We start from the raw sequence: 22,599 nt of genomic DNA, 5'->3' as shown, positions 1-22,599 counted from the left end.
TCACTAGGCAACTAGTCTGTCAAAGTCCTCCAGGATAAGGTAAAGGTACCCCTGTGCGTGTGCACACAATGCCACGAAGGCATATGAGGTGACGTGGAGGTATAGAGTTCCACATTTTCTTGATCTTGGCCTTAGTTGCGATGATGTGATCAGCATCATGCCCAGATGTCTTTACTCCCCAGGGTTGTTCCCAGGTACCCATTGATACGAGGCTGGGTGAACCTCAGAGCCATGCAGAAACAGGGAAATGACTGGAAATATTCCTGGTTCAGATCACCTGCTCTGGGATTTGAACCCAGGTACAGATGCTCTACCAACTGAGCTACTACGGCACTTAAAAAAAATCCACCAAGAGCCAGTACTAATTAACTGTGGACTTGTATACAAGCAGCCTAGCAGTCAATTCACCAAAAACACATCCAAAGTCTGTTTGGTTCGATGCCACAATGTATACCAGCTCTCCATGCAGCATGTGGAGGATTAGTAAGCTACTAATTTTTTACATGTATTATCGTTGTATTGGTCTGAAACTTTAATCGTTTATGTATGTCAATATTGGTAACATGTGGAATAAATTATATTCAATTCACATGATTCCTTCATGATGGTGCAATTTTCACAGACAGTAGTGTATTTATGAACATTAACAGCCCAATATAGTCAGGAGAAAGTTACAGTTGTTTGAAACATATTACACAAATAAACCTCCATATCCTGCAGCATATCCTGAAAAACACCCTTGCATTAGTGTTGCTTCTTGTCTGCAAACAAGGAATGTAAATAGTAGGAATTTTATGGTGTGTTCTATAACAATGTCCTGACGAAATAATAGCTTTGTAAAGTAAATTGATAATATGAAGCAAATAAATAGACCGTTGAGGTTTTTCATGATGTTTCTTAATGTTTTGCAAATGTATATCAGTTGTGCAGAAAACCAGTGCTTCATTAGTAAAAAACAATAATAATGTTCAATCCAATGATACGAGGATAAGTCAATATATAAGTCGCAAAATGGAATAGAAAGAAAAGTTGAAATAGTTACCTGACCATGGCTGACCGTAACTTCGTCAGGGTTCTGCAATATGTGGCTGCAGTGACAGTATGACCCTGGGGCAGAATTTCCATGAGTAGGATGCCTTTACTGTCCCAAAACACGGTGGCTGTGCTGACTGGGTGACCTTGAACTTCTTCGTTTTGGGTGATGAGGGATGTTTCCATTCCACACTGGCACGTTTTGTTTCCGGTTCAAACTGGTGAATAATTATTTCGTCACCAGTGATGATGCGGTTAAGGAACTCACAACCCCCTCTGTCGTACCTCATGAGATGCTATTATGACAGGCCCATTCTGGTGTCTATGTGTTGGTCAGTGAGCTTACGAGGAACCCATCGTGCACACACTTTGTGAAACTTGAGGTTGTCATGCACAATGCTGTACACTGTTCCATGTGAGCAATTCAACTATAAAGCCACCTCGTCGATATTCACACATCGATTGGCCCGGATCATGTCTTCCACTTTCCTCGTGGTAGCATCACTGCGAAATTCTGTAGGACGACCTGGACAAACGGTATCACTGATGCTGGTTCGACGACGACTGAAATGTTCCACCCAGTTGTAACCGGCTTTCCTGGATAAACATTTGTTACAGTAAACAGGTAACATTTCCTTGTGCACTTGCTCAGCAGATTTGCCCTGTGCCCACAGAAATTGAATTACGGCCCGTTGCTCACCACGTGTACACTCGGCTAACACAAGAGAGTCAAAATAACCAATGTCATCTTACCCACTTGGCACTCGAATGATTCACCGCTGCACGAGAACGTGACTACTAGCTCCGTATATGATACATGATGGTGCTGCCACCTATACAGACACTTGCGGAAAGGATCACATTGTAGCAATTCGAAGATATTTCATTTTGCGACTTAAATATTGACTTTCCCTAATATATAACTGAACAAATAAATATACTGAAAATGAAATATATAAAATGAAATATATGGAGGAAAAAAAATTGCAAATTTTATTGTATTTCAACTGATGCACCCACAATTCAAAGCTGTCTTCAATACAACTTTAAACTGATGCTGCCAATGTCCTTACTGATTTCCACCAACACTGATGCTTGAATATCATAACAATTTAACATTGTTCAGAATATTTATACATATTAATACGTAAATAATGTACAACAACTATACCACATCAATGTATCAGTTCTGCTGTAAAATATTTAAAAGTTTATCAAAGTTTGTTCAAAGTCCATGTTATGTTCTGACAGGGTAATTGGGAATCACTCTACACATTAAAGTGAAATCCAAACCAATGTGCAAAGAATAATGAGATAACTGAAATATTAGAACACCTGTCAATGAATGAAACCCACTTTTGCTACACATTTTCCAAAGTAAAGGATATGCATTTATTCATTTGAAGTGTCACAAAGTATAAGAAGTAAATTACTGGTATCTAATTTCATATATTGATTCATTATCATACCTCCACAACAGTTTTCTTTTTCTGCATGTAGTCTCTGATGTTCATTGCTAAATGATGCCACTGTCCAGAGAAGAGACTCCTTTCAACAGTGGATTCAGCCAACCGTTCACATCCTCTTGAATCTGTCCTGCATAGCCTCAAAGTTAGGGTGGCTGGAAAGAGAGGGATAAAAACTCTTCTCAACTGCATGAAGAAACTGAAGGCATCAAGTGCGTATATATTGGGTCGGTGCATAAGTTTGTAGTGTTTTGTTATGGGTTGGCAACACTGTATTGCCAAGAGTTTGTTGTCCGTTATTCCATTGTTATTGCTTAGTTTGTAATTTTGTGATCATGAAAACACAATGTATTCTAATTCTTAGTACATTTTGTCCACTTTGCAGACGAAACAAGATGGAGTGTCAAATGGACAAAGTTGAACATTTTCGGCACATTCTGCTCTTCGAGTTCAACTGAGGTTCAAGTGCAGCAGGAGCGGCGAAAACAAATTGTGCTGTGTATGGGGCTAATGCCATTGCAGAAAGTACAGCAAGGAAATGGTTCTCTCGGTTCCCAGGGAATGCAATTTGACTTATCTGATGATCCAAGTTCAGGAAGACCATTAGATTTTGATGAAGATCACTTAAATCAGTATCTTCACGAGAATCCCCATCAAACAATGCGGGAATTGACACAACTTATGGAATGTGACCACTCAACCATTGTGCGCCATTTGCATCCGATGGGTAAGGTACAGAAATTGGACGATAACAAAAATCAGCATGTAACCATATGTGCATCTTTGCTTGCCCATTACCGGTTAGCTCGTGATCGACACCAATCGTTCCTTGGGAACATTGTTACTTGTGACAAAAAATTGTGTCTACATGTCAACATCAGGAAGGGAAATAGTGGCTAAGCCCAACGAAGAAATCCACTCCCCATGCAAAGGATAGTGCCCATCCAAAAAAAAATCATGTTGTGCATCTGGTGGAACAAACAGGGAATCCTTCAACATGAATTGCTTCCAAAGAATGGAACGATCACTGATGTTGTGTATAGCCAACAACTAAGACGACTAGATGCTGCTGTTGCAGACAAACAACCTGGACATCAGGTGTTATTACTCCATGATAATTCACGCCCACATTCGGCCAAATTGACCAAAGAAGTTATTAAAGAACTCAGATGGTGAACTCTTCCACATCCTCCCTATTCCCCTGACCTTGCACCAACAGATTTCCACCTCTTCCGCTCTCTCTTTAACCACATTCAGGGGGAAGTATTTCCTGATGAAGCTGCTCTTGAAACTTGGCTAACTGATTTCTTCAAATCAAAAACACAACAGTTCTACAGGCAAGGCATCGAACTCCTCCCCCAACCTTTGGCAGATGGTCATTGACAATGGATTGGATTGGATTGAGTTGGTGTTGTAAGTCCACTTTATAAACAGTAAGGCTAATCGGGACTGGACCTACAGTTTAAAGTGGGATCCAAACCACTATGTGCCTCCTCCGGGTATTGAACCCGGGACCCCTTGATTACAAGGCGAGGATGCTACCACTGCGCCATCGGGGAGGCATCCATTGACAATGGAAACAACTGCATTACTGACTGAGTGAGTGTTGTTGTAACTGTGTATTGTTAGACTACAATAACAATGTTTCATCTTACCACCTGTGTACTTGTGTTAATTAATTATTGTATTCCTGTTAACGTATGTAACAAAAATTCATAGTGTTATAAAATGCTACGAACTTATGCACCAAAGCAATAATTAATAGAGTTTACATTCCCAAAGTATAGAATGAATGCATTTTTCATCAATAAGGAAAATGAAATAGGTACATAACTTTCCAAATGAATATCACAGCTGATTAAATTTTTGCAATTTAGGATCATTTATCCAGGACAACTTTAATGACTAAGACATTTGGGGTTAGGTAATCAACTGAATATGATTCCATATAACACAAATATGCAATAATAATAAAATAATAACTTTTATTATTATAGCTACCATTATGTTATAACAATACATATGCAAGACTGTAAATTCCCATGTTTTGAAGGAGGATTGTTCAACGAGTAAGTATAATAAAAAAATAAATTCACTGCAGATTAATTTTGGATGTGTATGTGGGACTGTGCGAATAGACAGAAGGTGTCACCACTTGTAATGGTGTAGATTTTCCTGTCTTATGAGCCTTCAGAATCACATTTATTAATGCTTTACACATTTTTTAGCAACACACTTGAAATAAAAATAAACACTTAATAATATTTTGGGGCTGGTGACCGATCGTAACCCCTCAAAAATTCCAACTTTTTTCTTTCCAATCTGCACATTTTGAGGTTTTAAGGTGCCTGAAAGTAATTTTAACATGCGGAAACCACAAATACGTGATATATGTATCCTCAAAATGTGACCACAGCACGTCCAATTCTTCCCATCCCGGACCACTTTTGCCACTCATTTGAAGGAATTTTCATCATACACGCCTGCTACACTTGACACATTTCTTGTTCTTGACAACTCACGAATGTATATGCAGAAGAAGAAATCGTAAATTTGAAATATCGTAGAACAGTGTGACATGTTTGGTAGCACACTTTCCACAGTCTGAACTTGCAAGACAAAGTATTTAAAAGCATTTAACAACTCTCATGATTCTGCAGTGGTTATTCCTGCAGAATAATTATTATTAAATAATTAATCTACAGAAAGTTTAATATTTCCTTTTCAAATTGTAAGTACAGGTCAATTTCAATATGCACATTGGATATTGAATTCCAGTGAGGGTGCCATTCCCTCAGTTAGGATAATTTACGTACAGCACTCCTTGCCGGACTATTCCCAAGCCTTGAAAACACTTCCCCTGGATATGAATTTCCACTTTGAGCATGAAAATTATTAAGATTTCAACTGGTGAAATATGTGAATGTATACATGGATTGTTCGAGGGAGGGATGTGCAAGCTTTAGTGGATGGATGGAATGTTTATATCCCATGGCAGATATACCTACTGAGGATGAAAGGGATATATATATATATATATCGCAGCATATATATATATATATATAGGTGGCCGCGGTGGCTCAGTCGGTAACGCGTCCGACTACCATGCTCAAGGTCCCGGGTTCGATTCCTGGCCGGTTCAAATCCGGGAACTTTTCTAACGATGGAAGCGGCCCCGGCGCCCACCCAGCGTCGAATAACATGGGTACCTGGGTGAAACCCTGGGGGGTAAAGGCAGTCAGGGGCGTGATGCTGATCACATCACCCTCACTCACGACCGGATCAAGAAAGTGTGGGGCGTTACCCCCACACCCCCTATATGCCTTCATGGCGTGGTGCTAAGCACAGGGGAACACTTTACTTTACTTTTTTTATATAAATATCCCAGCACTACATGGCAGCAATTAATGTACCATTTCTCTACACACAATATTTTAGTTCTCTCTTTCTTGTTCAATAGTATACATATGAAGGAATGACATACTCAAATTTAGAAACAATAGATCCATTGTTACTATTATTAAAAAGCAGAGTTCAAGAAAGTCCTTTGTTTTTTCTGAGTATTATGGCAAAGATTTTACAAAAAAGAGCTAAAACTCCTCAACCACTGCCTCTATCTGATATATTTCACTTTTACATGTAATAATGAGATGAAAAGAAGACTTTAACTTTGGAAAAATCTATGCAAGTAGTACTTGCTTCACTTCTCACTTTTCTTCACTGCAGACTACTGCTAGGTCTGGTGTATTAGAAGCCAAATAACTAGAAAGAATCATGAAATAGCAGAAATATACAAGGCAAGTTTTTCTTTTCGCGAGAATGCAGGACTGGCACAAAAATTCAAAATATACAAATGGAAGAAACACACATTATGGAATTGAACAATGTATGAACAAGGCAGGTTATGTGTACCAGGGATTGGCAGGAAAGAGATGATAATTATGTATAAAAAGAAAGGAAGAATAATCATTGAAAAGCACAAAGTAATATAATAGATGTCATTACTCACAGATGGTTAGCAAGCAGTCCAGTCAGAAAATATTCATGAAACGCTTATGTCAGATTGCCGAGTTGGATTTACTGAGGAGAAGAAGCAGGAAATGGGCAAGTAGGAAGGATTACACCTGCATAACTGGGGTTTGTTATGTCGAAAGAGGGGAAAATAAAGAGAGGGGAGAGGAGAGTCCAAAGGGATTCGGAAATGGAGAGGTGTTGGTGAAGGAGGTATAGGGGCAGTGACGTGCACTGAGGAGTAGCTAGTCTAGCAGAGATAGATTAATCAATCTCACATCTCTAATTATTTTCAAATGACAATATTTATTGTCTTGTTAAAGCCACAGTTCATATGCAACACTTTCTTTAACATGCGCTTCTCGTCCCTCGGTGTGATCGGTGGACAAAACTGGCCTAGCTCGCTCTTCTTCCGCCTTAGCAGTTCCAGGTAGAAACGGGTTTCCGAAGGAAAAGGGAAGATTTCTGCCTCTACCTCCCTTGCCCCCCCCTCACCCCCCCCCACCCCCCCCCGCTGCAATGGTTGAAAGCCCGTGCTTTCAGGTCCCCCAGTCTATCTCCTATAGGACAGATAGGGAATTGATTTCCATTTGATTCCTTTGTAAATCCTCTAAAGAACTCAAGGGAAAATTTTCTGCAGAACTTATGTTCTCTGTATTTAAACAACCTTTTACACGTTGTACAATATGTATGTATAATATGGGGTGTAGTTTTATTATTTATAAAATGGGAACGTGTTATGTGCAGACAATAATGTTATGCTCTGTTTATTTTTTTTTTGTTTTACAAATATGGAATATATAATGATTAAATTACAAATATTTGCTCAGGCTGTCTCTCGCTCTCGTTTTAGTAGTGTTTTTTTTTTTAAATGTACTAATCTCTTGGCCTCCAATGGATGTATTCATTTGGGCAAGAGATTGCACATTCATATTGTTGTTGGTTTGGTTATCGCGAAAATGAGGATGATGTGATGAAATTAATGAAGGGACCTCGAACAATCCAGAATGGGATTCGAACCCGTGATGAGCGTGCATTCTTGTTCCTGTGTTGTACTCTGCAGTGAATAATGAAATAATTTGAAATGAAAAATGTATCTCAGAACTCAAGAAGCCAAATGAATATTATTGAAAAAACTACAAAAAAATGTGTTTTGTTACCTGTTTTGTTTCTGTGCATAAAGTGGACTTAAAACACCAAATCAACCAACCGTGGGGGAGTGGTTATGACAGTGTGCTACGACACCAGGAGTTCCAGGTTCGAACCCCGACCTGGGCATGGGTGTTATTTGTGTTTGTCCCTTCAATAATGTATTTATCATCATCTTCGCAATTAACCAAATGTGAGAAAAAAGCAACTCTAAGTAACAAAAATCAATTGATTGGTTGCTTGATTTGGTTTATTTTACTTTGCTTTTCCTCCACTTTTGGCTAATCGCAAAGATGATACAATATACTTGATGAAGGGACACACTCAAAGAATACCCATGGCCAAGCCGAGATTCGAACCCAGGATCTCTGGCTTAGTAGTCAAATCAAATCTTTTTTATTTTCAAATGGGGTGGGGGTTACGTGTACTTTTTTTTAGTACTCTTTCATCATTTTGCAATCTTTTCCTGTTATTGACCTTCTATTCTTAGGAATACTGGGCCCTAAAGGGGGGAGGGAAATGAGCCACACCTAACCCACCTCCCCCTTTAGCACGCCACTGATTGCTACCCCAGTGTCGACGTCACCGTACGTCACTGTATAGGGGATGAGCTCCAGAATACTGAGGAGATTCACATTGATTGCCGAGATGGGTAAGAATCCTTATTTTACATATCCAAATATGTGCCGGGTCCAATCTTGAAGATATAAAATGCATTTGAGTGTGCTAGTCTTTTAAAGTTTTTTTTAAAGTTGTGTTTTCACCTCTCGCAGCTGAGGCTATGGACGCTCACCATTATTTAGTATTAATGTGTAAAGAGGATCGAGCTTACACACCCAAGAAAATCGATCCCAGTACCGAGAGTATGTTACCCAAAGAGATGAGCCAGTCTTTACAGTTTTCAGGTAACTGAAGGTATGATACGCAGGGTGGCCACTCTAGGACCATGATAAAATTCAAGTATAATTCACGGTTTTCAAGGTGAGCTTTCCAAAAATTCAAGTCTCCTCCCCCACCCCAACACACACACACACATACAAATATATTAACACAGGGTGTCTACCAAAAATAACACATCCAAAATTCGTGGCTCTCTCATGACTCGTTCTTGACCTTCTTCATTTATCTTTACCTTTATTCAATTGACCCGTACTTAGGTAAAGTTGGAAATTAGCACTTAAGACAATAAATATTTCTTATTTCATTAAAAATCCCTACCAAATGGCTGGTTAAGAGAAAAACTGAAGCTGTACTTTAACAAGAGAATTAGACTTGCTTCATTTCATCTATTAATGCATGTAGAAATTGATACTTCGAACTTCATCCTGGACTGGGAATAGGCACATTACTTGATTTACTATATTTACAAGACTTCACACACACAAGAATGTAATTTTTATGAAACAAAGATGAACAAATCTTAACCACAACTCAATACAATTTTAGATTTCCAAATATTAATTAACAACTCTCAGGGAAAACTTACATTCAGGTGCAGGCCTGAAAAAATAAAGCAAAGTGGCTATCACTCAGTTCCCTGCTCAAATTATCATAATACATTAAGAAAAAGAGCAATGGTCGTCATTCTGATGGCACCGTGTAGGGGATGACCCTTTCCTAAGGCACCAAAATGTCAACCAGCCTTCTACGTAGTACACACTTACGGCCAGTATAATCCTCTGTGGGACTCACATTGTGTCGTCCCTATATGTTTGTGATTGTCCCTTCATCCATTTCATTTTACCACCATTCATCCTATCTTTGCAATTAGCCACAAGGGGCAGAAAAGTGAAGTAAATTAAACTAAATCGATCAATTATTGTAATTGCAAAAAACTCTTCACCAAAAGCATAATTTCTTGACTTTTTCCTGACTTTTGACCTACCTGTTGATTTCTTGACTTTTTCTTGACTAGTAGACTCCCTGTAACAATACAAAGGGTTTGTGCAAATTCGAATGTATCCCAAAATAGAGGCTAGTAATCTACGAAAAAATGGTTAATTGTATAAGAATTTCAAATTTGCCTAATCAACTTAAAGATATCTTGCAATAATCAATCTTCTGTCTGTCTGCAAAGGAGACTAACAACGCAAACGGACTGATAGAATTATGTTTGATTTTCCACGCAGTTTCTTTCTCTGTGAAAAACTTGCCTCCGGGTATTTGTATATATGTATAAATTAAATGGGTTTTGGATTAATAAAACTTGCAATTTTTTCAAGTCTACGGAGAAAAATTCAAGCAGAATTCACGCATATGTAATTCCCAGAGCCAATAATTCATGCATAATTTTCATAATTCAAGGAATTTTCAGTGAGTAGCCACCCTGCACTGTCAGTGTTTCTTGTTTATACACATTGCTTGCATTGTAGAATTATTCCTCTTGTAGTCTACAGTTGTTACAAGCATAAAAACACAGTATTTGTTGGGACATTTCAGATCAGAAGCTCTCTTCATCAGATATTTATTTTTAGTTTGATTAAAGATACAGTTATAACAATGGTTATTTTTTTTAACAAAAAAGAATCAGTTATGTAATGGATCTTGTCAATGTTACATTGCTGTAACATAGCAAATTAACTGTGAAACAAACAATCTGTTTTCAGCTCACATCATTGAGGAGAAGAATCCACAGAAATATATAAGTTGTTCATGTTCAAAAGATTATGTAGGACAAGCATCTCGAAAAATGGTAATAAGATGGCATGAACACGATTAGCACATTATAAATTTAAACCCAAGAACAGGTTTGTCAGCTCACATCATTGAGGAGAAGTATATACGGTAATTAAAAAGTAAAAAGTAAAGTAAAGTGCTCCCCTGTACTTTGCACCATGTCATGAAGGCATATAGGGGGTGTGGAGTTAGGGGCCCACACTTTCTTGATCACGGACGAAGGTGGAGGGCGATGTGTTCAGCACTATGCACCTGGCTTCCTTTACCTCCCCCCCCCCACCCCAGATTTTCCCAGTGACGTGCACTGAGGAGTAGCTAGTCTAGCAGAGATAGATCAATCAATCTCAAATCTCTAATTATTTTCAAATCACAATATTTATTGTTTAGTTGAAGCCAAACTTCATATGCAACACTTTTTTTTCACGCGCTTCTTGTCCCTCGGTGCATTCAGCCGGCAAAGCAGGCCTAGCTCGCTCTTCCTCTGCCTCTCAGTTCCAGGTAGAAACAGGTTTCCGAAGGGAGGAGGAAGATTTCTGCCTCTAACTCCCTTGCCCCCTCGCCCCCGCTCCAATGGTTGAAAGCCCATGCTTTCAGGTCCTCCAGTCTATCTCCTATAGGACAGATAGGGGATTGGATTCCCTTCGCTTCCTTTGTAAATCCTCTAAAGAACTAAGGGGAAATTTTTCTGCAGTACTTCTGTTCTCTATATTTACACTACTTTTTACACGTTGTTCAATATGTATGCCCAACCCTGTGGCCGAGTGGTTAGCACATCGTGTTGCGATGCCAAGGGTCCCGGGTTCGAATCCCGGTCGGGCTTGGTTGTTTGTGAATGTCCATTCATCAATTTCATCATTTCATCACTCATCCCCATCTTCGCAAATTAGCCAAGAGGCACAAAACGCGAAGTAAAATAAACTAAATCAAATCAAATCAAAATCAAATATGTATGTATAATATGGGATGTACTTTTATTATTTATGCAATTGGAACATCCTATGTGCAGATAAAAATGGTATGCTTTCTTTTTTTTTTCAAATATGGAATATATAATGATTAAATAGTAGTGTTTTATTTAAATATACTAATCTCTTGGCCTCCAATAAAAACATTGATAAGCTAAACAATCATAAATACGGATGTACTTATTTAGGCAAGAGAACGCGTGTTCTAATTGTTGTTGTTGTTGGTTTGGTTTATATTACTTTGCTTTTCTGCCACATTTGGTTATCGCGAAAATGAGGATGAGTGATGATATGATGAAACTAATGAAGGAACCTCACAAAAAAACAATTCAGGCCGGAATTCGTGACGAGCGTGTATTCTTGTTCCTGTGTGTTGTACTCTGCCTGCAGTGAATAATGAAAAAATTAGAAATGAAAAATGTATCCCAGAACTCAAAAAGCCAAATGAATATCATTAAAGAGAGTAGAGAAAGGTTTGTTGAAAGGTGTGTTTTGTTACCTGTTTATCCCCCATCACTTTTTCTAGCTGTATAGATTTAATCGCAATAAGTAGCTAAGAGCTTATGAAAGTCATGAGGGACAATCATAAACAGAGAATTTTAGGCTCCTGATTTCACAGTGCCCTGCAGATGCACTGGGAGGAAATTATCTTCCATCGCTTTACCTAATTTCTGCCATGACGATGAACGTTGATTAAATTAAACGGGTGAAGAGTGGTTGCAAAGAAACACTCATGCAAAGGCCAGGGCTTGATCCCGGATCCTTCAGTAACGAGATCGTAAGATGGGGAAATTAGGGAAATCAGGCAATGCAAAATTTTTTTTAAAAAAAAAAAAAAAATCATATATAAAGATGGTATTTCAAAAATTCAATTGAAAATTACTACTCAGAAAAATGCAGTTTGCTTTACCGATACCCACGTATCCGAATGGTTAGCACCTTCCTCTCATGTTTGTTGTCGGCCGACCTCCATGGGGGAGTCCAAGTGTCTGGGATCTGTACCCGATGGAGGCATATAGTGGTTTGGATCCCACATTAAACTATAGGTCTAGTCCCAATTAGCCTTTCTGTGTATAAACTGGACTTAAAACGTCAAATCAACCAACCGTGGAGGAGTGGTAACCACAGCATGCTGCGACACCAGGAGTTCCGGGTTCGAACCCCTACCTGGACATGGGTATTCTTTGTTTGTCCCTTCATTAATTTTGTCGTATCATCTTCGCGATTAACCAATGTGTCAAAAAAGCGAATCAAATCAAATCATTCATTGATTGATTGTTTGATATGATTTATTTTACTTCAATTTCCGCCATATTTGGCTAATCGCGAAGACGATACGATAAAATTGATGAAGGGACACACAAAGATCACCCATTGCCAAGCCAAGATTCAAACCCGGCATCTCTGGCTCAGTAGTTAAATCAAATCGTTTTTGATTTTCGAGTGGGTGGAAGTTATGTGTACAATTTTTTGTAGTCATTATTAACTTTGCAATTTTTCCTGTCTTTGACGTTCTTCTTTTAGGAATACTGGGCCCTAAAGCAAGGGGGGGGGGGGGGTTATGACCCATTGGGTACGCCACTCATTGCTACCCCAAGAGTCGACGTCACCGCACGTCACTGGATTTTCCTCAAGGTACCAACTTTATATGATCCTGGGGAACACTGGAGCTGCTTGAACAGATGGAAAAAATGCCAGTTCTTCTCTGCCAGGGATCAAACCAGTGTCTCTCACATGTTATAGTCAAACCTAGATATTTCTGCCGCGATTGATGCAGTAGAATGGGAGAACCAGTGTTGCTAATCTGCTCGATAGAAAAATCGCTACAGTGCACTGCGGCACAGCTGTTCATAGAACAAGAAAATTAAAGAACTCAGCAATAACGTTGAGTTTTAAATGCCATGCATTATAACCAGGGCTGGGATTTATGTGTGCTAACAAGTGGCTTTATATGTACATACATATGGACTAAAACCGCTAAATGTGGACTAATCCTTGCATAAAATTACCCAAAATGATGTAAAGAAGACTTCTTCATAGTGATTTCAAATAAAATTAAACAATTTATTATTTTTCCATTGCATTAATGAACCTGGTGGCATTTTAACTGTTCACTCCCAATAAGCCCGTCCACACTGGTACTGGAACTGCAATGACATGTGAGGCACGACTCACACTACCACTGGTTTGAGAACTAATAACACTGTTCTAAACATGTTTTGTTACAGAAATGAGAGTACCCAATCTTTACTAATATGAGGATGCTGAATACGGAAGTGTTTAAAGTGGAGGAAACAGAGTTATGCTTTCCCCCAGTTAAGAGAATTATCATAAAGCATCACCAGCTTAAGTTAATTTGCATCTGTCTTTCACAGCATCTCGTGTATATTTTCACGCTTTAATTTCAAAATTTGAATTGTATTAGTTCTTCCCAAGTGCCCCCCTGACCTCCTTTTGCAGGTGCTCTTAATATATTTATTAAGTTACGCCTACATTGATTATGATTAATTGTTATGTAACATGAATTATGCTATCTTGAAAATAAGAGCCAACACATTGCTTATGGGTAACATGAATTATGGCGTAACTCAAATTAAGAGCCAATCTTAGAAAATGAAATTTGTATTCGTGTTCAGGAGGTCAATTTCAGTAAGAAAAAGCTACTTTCCTTTCTGTAACAGAAAAAAGTGAAAATTTATAGAACAGTGTAACTTGCGAACGTGTTAAACAGCGACAATTGGACCACAAACTCTCCTCCTTAAGCAGTATTATTGCCTCTCTGTAATGGCCGACAGTCAGCTGCCTTTGTTATACATTTACATATGATGTTGGCTTCCGCAACAAGAATAAGAAGTACATATATTGCCACCAGACGATAAGCCGCACGGCTTTTTCTTTTGTTATGAACTTGTCACCCATCAAAACATGCCAATTTTAACACAAAAAAAAAAATCATGCATCGCATTAAACAGCAAAAATAAAAGCTTCCACCATACAGCCGAGAGTTAAAATGATCATGCATCCACATAATTTATTTCTTTTAAGCAATTCTAAAGTGATGAAATATGAACAATAATACTGGAGGCATTATGGAATTTAATGTTTACTAACCAAACACATGCACTTTCACTTACACACATGCAATACACGCACACAATGTCAAACCAGTCAAATACAATAAAAATATGGTGTTTACACTTTACAATCCAACAAAACACACCGTCACTTTAACTGCCTTTCTCCTTCCATGACAGAAATAGTGCTTCATATTTACATTTGGCAACACTAGTCACTAGCTAGCCAATGAACATGCACTGCATAAAAGAAGCAGCTACTTGTTTCACAGTTAAGTTGCTATGCTGACAAGATCCAGTGTCTCACAGATTATTTTTTTGTTAAAAAAAGTTAACCATTGTTATAACTGTCTCTTGAATCAAACTAAAAATAAATGTCCGATGAAGGGAGTGTGTTCTCCTGAAACGTCACAAAAAACTGTGTTTATATGCTTGTAAGAACTGTAGGCTACAGGACAAACAATTCTAAATTGTTAGTACGAAAAAACCAAAAAAAAAAAAAACCACACACACAAAGTGGGCTATGAACCCTCAAAACAGTCAATCAGAGCACCCACAACACGATGCCAATGATGTGGGAGACACCAAATACCATCCGCCTCATCAGGTTTGAGTCTCACGTTTCACAGCAATTGCAATTTCCTCTCGGTCTGAAATAGTCTTCTATGCTCTGGGGGACTACCTTGAAGGTTCATAGGGTGCTTTGATTGGTTATTAATTCTTACATAGTCTATCAAAGAAAGCTTACTTGCTCCTCACCTGTACTAGGCTCCATCCACAATTCAAACATCAACGATTCATTCCCAATGGATAAAATGTGAAGCAGCTCAGCAGCACTGGAAGATCTCACACCAATCCCATTATGATTTGATGTACTTGGAAAACCTAAAACAAATTTGCACATATGGAACATTAGATGGAAGGGTTATTCTGAAGTTATAGCTGGCAACATAATACCACACAATAACAAGAATGCAATTATAGCCTTTGGCTTGAACAAAGCTACTCAGTAACTTTCCCACCCAAGTTCTATATCTAAACAAGCCAGCCTTCTCTTGCACACCTCACCAACCTACCACTCACCCATATGAGAATTATGGCTACAAGACCAAGTTATTTTGTGAAAACTCATATCTTATTTCTGAACTGACAACCCTGCAGGTCCAAAGCTTAATTCCATGTGCACCATTATTGTCCCTATAGCTGATGATGACGCCTGCTGTCACAAGAATTTAAACTTCTTACATTGTCTGGAGAGTGGTTCCCGTTTATTTTTCATCAAACAGTAAGTAAAGCTTGCCCACTGTTTATATAGACAGATCTACATATTTATAAATTATCATAGACACTAAATAACTTATTTGAAGTCAACCTGAATAATTTATACTGTTTTATAACTTATATAAAGTCAACCTGGATAATTTACATAAGCATTAATTTTATCCACTTAACACTGCAATATTTACAAAGTTGGAAGTGATCTCATTGCTTATGTATCTTCATGTGAAATCCTACTCAAACTGACTTTACACCAAATGTTACTGTCAATATCTTCAAAGCTTTCATGTATGTTTTCAACGAGCTCATCTATCATTTTAGGGTTACTCTTGTTCACAAAACTAAATAAACTCCAAGGTGCAACAGCCTCTAAGGGCCAAGGCCTGCCAGAGAGGTTGTTGCATTGGGTGATGCATCAAGTCCTATCGCTGCAGTTTTCTGGCTATCAAGACAGGAGACTGCTATTTCTTTTCAAGTAGCTTCCCAATTGCCCTCAGAACACTGGGTAAATGCCAACATTTTGGAGGCTCCTGCTAAGAATCAAACCCAGGACTACTTGCACCAAAAACAAGAATGCTAATCATTTGGCTAAAGGGGCCCTTGAAAAGTAGACTAACCCAACACAGAAGAGCCTATCTGCTTTCTCTACTTGCTTTCTGAAAACACTGACAGAGGTAGCTAACTCTGAAAAGTGCAAGAGGCAGTCTAGATGTCAGACTGACAACAGGCAGAAATGCTGGTGAAGCATGGAAGCAAACGGAAGATGAAATGGGGTGGGAACATTTGATGTCTTCAAGGAGGCTATTCAATTAATTCCACTGCAGATTTATTTTGGGTGTGTATATTGGACTGTGCCATGAAGGCACATTTAGACATTTAGGGGATGTGGGGGTAGGGCCTTACATATTCTCAATCTCGGCCATTTTGGAAGTGATGTAATCAGCATCATGGTCCAGCCACATTAACACCCCCCCCCCCCCACAACACACTTTTCTATTTACCAAAAATATGTGCCTCTAAGTATTGATTTTTATTTAATCAAACTAAAAATAAACGTGTGATGAAGGGAGCATGTGTTCTCCTGAAACGTCACAACAAAAAACTGTTTTTATGCTTGTAACAACTGTAGACTACAAGAGAAATAAAGAATTGTTATATTTACCAATTCCAATAACCGATATTCTACAGATCTGACAAACTTTCAAATGTTCGCTGAAGTAAATGAATGGTTCATTAACATCCTCAATTATTGTATATAACCAAGTGACTGCAATTGGTTTTACACTTTTCTCTCTATTTCAAAACTTTCAAAACAAGGATATTTGTATTATAAGTTACATCATAAAAACAATAACAAATGGCACAATTTTGCAATAAATTACAAGATATTTATAGACATATTGGACTGATAAAATTATCAGCAAACTGTTACACCAGTACACTTGTATCAACCAATACCAATCAACAGAGTACCAATTAATCTGTGTGTCCATTGTTTCATGTTCTCATTAGAATACAATTTACATTGTTAATTAAAGACCTAGTGTTTATTTTTTTTCATTCCAGTCTAAGAGAAGCTGACTTTAATTTTTAATTAAGCAAATAAATGTATCACAGAACAAAATACATTTGATGTTGTTTAACATTGTGCAAACACAATATGTTTTCTCTCCTGCTGCTGGTCTCTATATTCCCAATGAATGCAGGACAGGTGAGAATTTAGAAAACTTAATCTTCTCACAAGGTTGACTTAAGGCTTTGGCATTCGAATGGGTGAATTTTTTCAAATTTTCGTCTCCATTCGAAAAACCTCTTGGATATTTCAAAATATGAAAAATTACATATTTTCGCGATTACGTAAGTCTATTAAACTATTGATAATATCTAGACAACAGTGAAAGAAAACTACACGAAAATTCACGTCAATGCTCTAGAAGGAATTGTAAGCGTATGTAATTTTTCATCGCCCATTCGCATGCCAAAGGTCCAGCCGAGCCTTAATGCTCAATTTTCAACATCTTTGGTGACTTCCTCAACAGATATGTAATGAAGGAATTATGTGGAAGTAATAACTTTTAAAGACATCAGCGGTGACCAATAATACAGAAATCAACCTGACAAGGCAACTTCTTCAATTTTATCCCTTTTAGATATTTTTCTTTTTACATTAACATAATTTGAGGATAGGAAGTCAAATCAAGTTGAAGTCGAGTAATTTTTCACTTTGCTGAAATATTTGCAGATGTAGATATTGTTTTGTGACTTTACTGTCAACTTTGAATAACATAACTGTCCATTACGATTATCATAAAAAAGAAATGGTCTGATATGTAAAGTAGAAAAAACCATACACCATATTTACGCACGTGCGTGTGCATGTATATTTCAAAACCTGGTTTTTGATGGGGAAAAGCGACAAAAAATTATATCTCATACATAATGCACAGTACAATTCAGGTTCAAGAAATGTCTTTCTTAGTTGTAGGTCATAAAGCTGTTGCTATGCCGATCAAGAACAGCAGCTACATAATTACATTATGGATTTGCAGTGCTCAGGAAGATATTCTCTATTATTTCTCACATGCCAAATACAGGCGTTATGCATTACATTTATAGGGAGGTGCGTGATCGAATCCCGCCAAAACTGTATGTTTCCTCAATGTCTCAAAACACTTCGATATAAAGTGAAAAATCATGGGAAACGACCATTTCACTTTTATACATGTTTCCCTTTTTAAAATTATTACATATTACTGAAGAAACCCAACCTGGTAATTTGTATTTGCACCTGTTGTTACATATGTGTTAAATGCAGTGACAGTACAAACATGCATGATTTCATGTTGGATGTCCGAATTATTTTATGCAGAATACACACAACAGTTATTGGGGGCAACAATTATGTAAAAAATTGTGCATTATACATGAATAAATACGGTACTTACTTCCCTTGCTGCACATATTGTCCCAGTCGGAGATGGAGCTACTCATACTGTCCACCCAGTGGTACAAAGGAATGTTTCCTACCATCGCTGATCTCTGCCTGATATTCCTTCTCTCTGTTCTCAGCCACATGGAGAGGGAGAAGCCGTGCAGCCACATGGACCAACCAAGATCAGCATTCACTGGCAAAGCCAAAGCACAGCAGGACCATGCAGATGTAATGCCTGCAAACATTTAAAGTAATACATGTATTTATCTCCTTTTTAGAAATGCAATACGTAAGGATCAATATACTCTACTGCTAAGAAAAAATTCTTCAGATGTAATACATAAGGATCAACCTCTACCGAAATGACCAATTTCTTCAAAAACTGGCTTCATGAAGGCACTGTTTTGTGTAATGCACATAATTATAAATCATGGAATGAAAAGTTATTTGGTTGGTATTAGCCCTAAAGGAGTTGTTGTGCCAAAGAGTATATTTTACATATATTTCGTAACAGCTTATACAGGGTGGCCACTCTACGACAATGATGAAATTCATGTAGAATTCCCAGTTTTCAAAGCAAACTTTCAAAAAATTCAAGGCTAAAAGCAGATGTTTTCTCTATTTCAACCTTACATATTACTGCCTCTCACCACCCACACACAGATACACACAAATATATTAAGAATGTAAAGGGTCTGTGCGATTCCAATGTATCCAAAAATTCTAGTTCAATTCAATTAAACGGTATATATACATATTACAAATATTTAATTTCAGGTGCAGATTTTACATTTGCCATTTCACATACTCAGATGCGAAATACATCTAAAAACACAAGTCACAAATGTTACAGGATGTACTAATCTACGAAGAAATGCTATTGTACAAGAATTTAAAACTCAAATTTCTTAATCAACTTCAAGATATCTTGCAATAATATTTTGTCAGTCAGATAAATTGTTCTGAAAAATAATTAAATAACTAAGTTAACCGATTGCGAGAATTCTGCAGATTTTACATTTGCCATTTCACATACTCAGATGTGAAATACATCTAAAAACACAAGTCACAAATGTTACGGGATGTAATAATCTACGAAGAAATGCTATTGTACAAGAATTTAAAACTCAAATTTCTTAATCAACTTCAAGATATCTTGTAATAATATTTTGTCTGTCAGATAAATTGTTCTGAAAAATAATTAAATAACTAAGTTAACAGATTGCGAGAATTCTGTTATATTTTCCACGCATCTCTCTTTTCCTTCTTCGATAAAAATAAAAGCTAAACTGTCAAAAATTTGGCTCAGAGCATTTATAAATATATGTAATATCAATGGTATTTGGGTTAATACAAGTTGCAACTTTTCATGTCTACGGAGAAAAATTCACGCAGAATTCTCGGAGCCAATAATTCACACATAATTCCCAGAATTCAAGGAATTCCTGGTGAGTAGCCACCCTGTTATATAAAAAAATAAATTTGCGATAAAAACTATACTTATTACACAAAATTAACATTTCACTTATAACAGCAAATTTATACAGTTATCAGTGTTATAAGTTTATTCCTGTGTAACGGAGTCCATTTTTGCTTCTCAAATATTTACAGCAGAATTAATCAATTTTCCATGAATTGCATAACTCACAGAAAAATTCAGACCTTGGAAGGTGCCACTCAGTAAATAAACCCTACATTTCGTGTTCAAGAGTTTATTTCCCATTTTGAAGTTCATTTCGCATCATTTAGTGACTAAACATGGTAGGAAAATGCACCTCACACCTTTCAAAAACATGAAAAATTAACATTACAATGTTATATTTCACACTTCATGCTTTTGTCATAAACTAAATATGCATGTCCCTAGTGATAAATGTTGACAGTTTCCTTTCATTTACACACACAGACATACACAAAATTCTATACATAATTCTGACTAAAGATTTCAAAATTCATAATCACCATCTTTCCTGTGCTGTTTGTGAAGACTTCTTGCCAAATTTTCTGCAGTTTTATCTTTTGTACTGCAATTAGGAACTCTTATATGCACAACTGGTCCAGTGTGTTGAACATCCTTGGGATCCGCATCCTGCCCACTCACATTTGCTTGTTCACTTTCCACTGGGAAACACAAAATTTGAGGCGGCTGTGGCTGATTAGTTGTTACAAGTGATATCAGTGGTGTCAGAAGTGATTCCTGTATATTTATAAACACAAATAAATACATCAATTCTAGAAATGCAAAGAACAGTCGTCAATAGTTCAGAAAACACAAGAATAGAATCTCCATTCTCTTTAATGCTAAGACAAAAGAAGACACAATTATTTTGATAAAACTTTGTGGATTTTTATAATTCCAAATAGGATATTTGCATTATCCAAACAATATACTTGCTATTTGACCAGTCGAGACAACTAACTACAAAGTAGCCATCAGAATGATGAAACATTTATATTTAGGTTTATATCTACACTGTAATGAACAAGTGTACAAACTTTAGTAATTTGTAAACAAAGACATGTGAAAAATCTGCTTTAACTGGAGAACATGTTGCATTACACCATTTTATGGTGCAACCTCTTAACCCTGCATTAGGCACGTCACTTTCTGTAACATGCACATGACAAATGATAGCTGCCTGTAAAACAAATGTCTTGTCATATGCACATTCTTACAACATGCATTTTCCAGTTGTACATCAGCAATTCATCTAACTGTGTTCGTACTGCACAGCACCAGTAATATGATGCATAACACGTGTTTCTCTCGTAGGAAAATACTTTTCATATGTGTTTTACATATCCAGAATTCATCCACCTGTATATGGTCTGTACATTTTTTTTCCTCCAGACCATGGACAGAATCATACTTTCTAACATTGTACAAGGGGGAGTCAAATGAAAAGCTTCATTTGTTTTAATTTCTTATCTAGTAGATTTCTGTATGTAGGGTTGCACAAGTTTGCTTCATTTTAACAAAGACATATTGCTGATCTACATATATTTTCAAGCCTGAGTTAGTAACTGTATACTTCAAGAAGAATAGCCTTTTTTTGTGTGTGGTCCCTTATGAGCTACTGCAAAGGCCTTTCCACCCATCTGCCTGCGAACGAAGGGCATTGTCGAACTTTCTCTTGTAATGATGCGATCATTACTGGATCCTTTTTTATGTTATAAATTGTGTATGTCTATGTCTATGTCCTGTACGTTTGGGTTCTTGGCCGTAGGGGAGCGGTAAGTTTCCAGTAACGGTTTAGGTGATTAGCGGAGCCTATAAAAGGAAGGGAAGGGAGCAGTCGGCCTCAGATGTTTCGGTGCAATTCGGCGAGGTAAAGAGGTGTTGTTTCTCTATGGGGCGAAACAAGGATCTTTCTTGATAATATGAATAGCCGGATACTTTAACCTTCTTTCTTTCTTTTAATACACACACTTGCTCTTTTCACATTATTCCAATAGTTTATTTCATGTGGGAAACCGGGTACCCAACACACATACCTTCAGCCACCTTTTTTGGTACTGAGGGTTATATTTTTTTTTACTCGTGGAGCCAGTGGCTATGCGAGTCTACACACTCTCTTCGGGAAGGGGGGACAGGGTACACCGGAATGTAATATTGTGAATAACGGCCAAGAATTAACTTCTGTAAATATAATATGTAAAAGGTAAAAAGGTAAAGTGTTCCCCTGTGCATAGCACCACGCCATGAAGGCGTATAGGGGGTGTGGGGGTAACGCCCCACACTTTCTTGATCCGGTCGTGAGTGGGGGTGATGTGATCAGCATCACGCCCCTGACTGCCTTTACCCCCCAGGGTTTCCCCCAGGTACCCACGTTATTCGACGCTGGGTGGGCGCCAGGGCTGCTTCCACCTATATATATCTAAAAGGAAATGGGCGTTAAGCTGTAATTTGAAGAGGTACGTGTCCATTGCCTAAACTAGCATCCACAGAACTTCAGGTACTGCAAGTTTTGAACCTCGGGACAAGGATTCAAAATTGTATGGTTGTGTATATTGTG

General features: G+C 37.7%; 1 protein-coding gene across 3 annotated transcripts in view; it reads right to left on the bottom strand.

The window, feature by feature from the left end:
* The window catches only part of mv (lysosomal-trafficking regulator mauve), a 488,369-nt gene that overhangs the window by 173,666 nt on the left and 292,104 nt on the right, over nt 1-22,599 (bottom strand). For all 3 annotated transcript variants that reach the window (XM_083122737.1, XM_083122738.1, XM_083122739.1), the window contains exons 10-13: nt 20,546-20,780; nt 18,597-18,818; nt 15,133-15,258; nt 2,502-2,653 (exon numbers count right to left, since the gene is read on the bottom strand). In XM_083122737.1, the coding sequence (XP_082978863.1) occupies nt 2,502-2,653; nt 15,133-15,258; nt 18,597-18,818; nt 20,546-20,780 (735 nt within the window). The remainder of the gene's footprint in view (nt 1-2,501; nt 2,654-15,132; nt 15,259-18,596; nt 18,819-20,545; nt 20,781-22,599) is intronic.

Source organism: Lepisma saccharinum, chromosome 5, assembly GCF_977018435.1.
Source record: "Lepisma saccharinum chromosome 5, izLepSacc3.1, whole genome shotgun sequence".
Classification (NCBI taxonomy): Eukaryota; Metazoa; Arthropoda; class Insecta; order Zygentoma; family Lepismatidae; genus Lepisma; species Lepisma saccharinum.
This window is presented reverse-complemented; position numbering and strand designations above follow the sequence as displayed.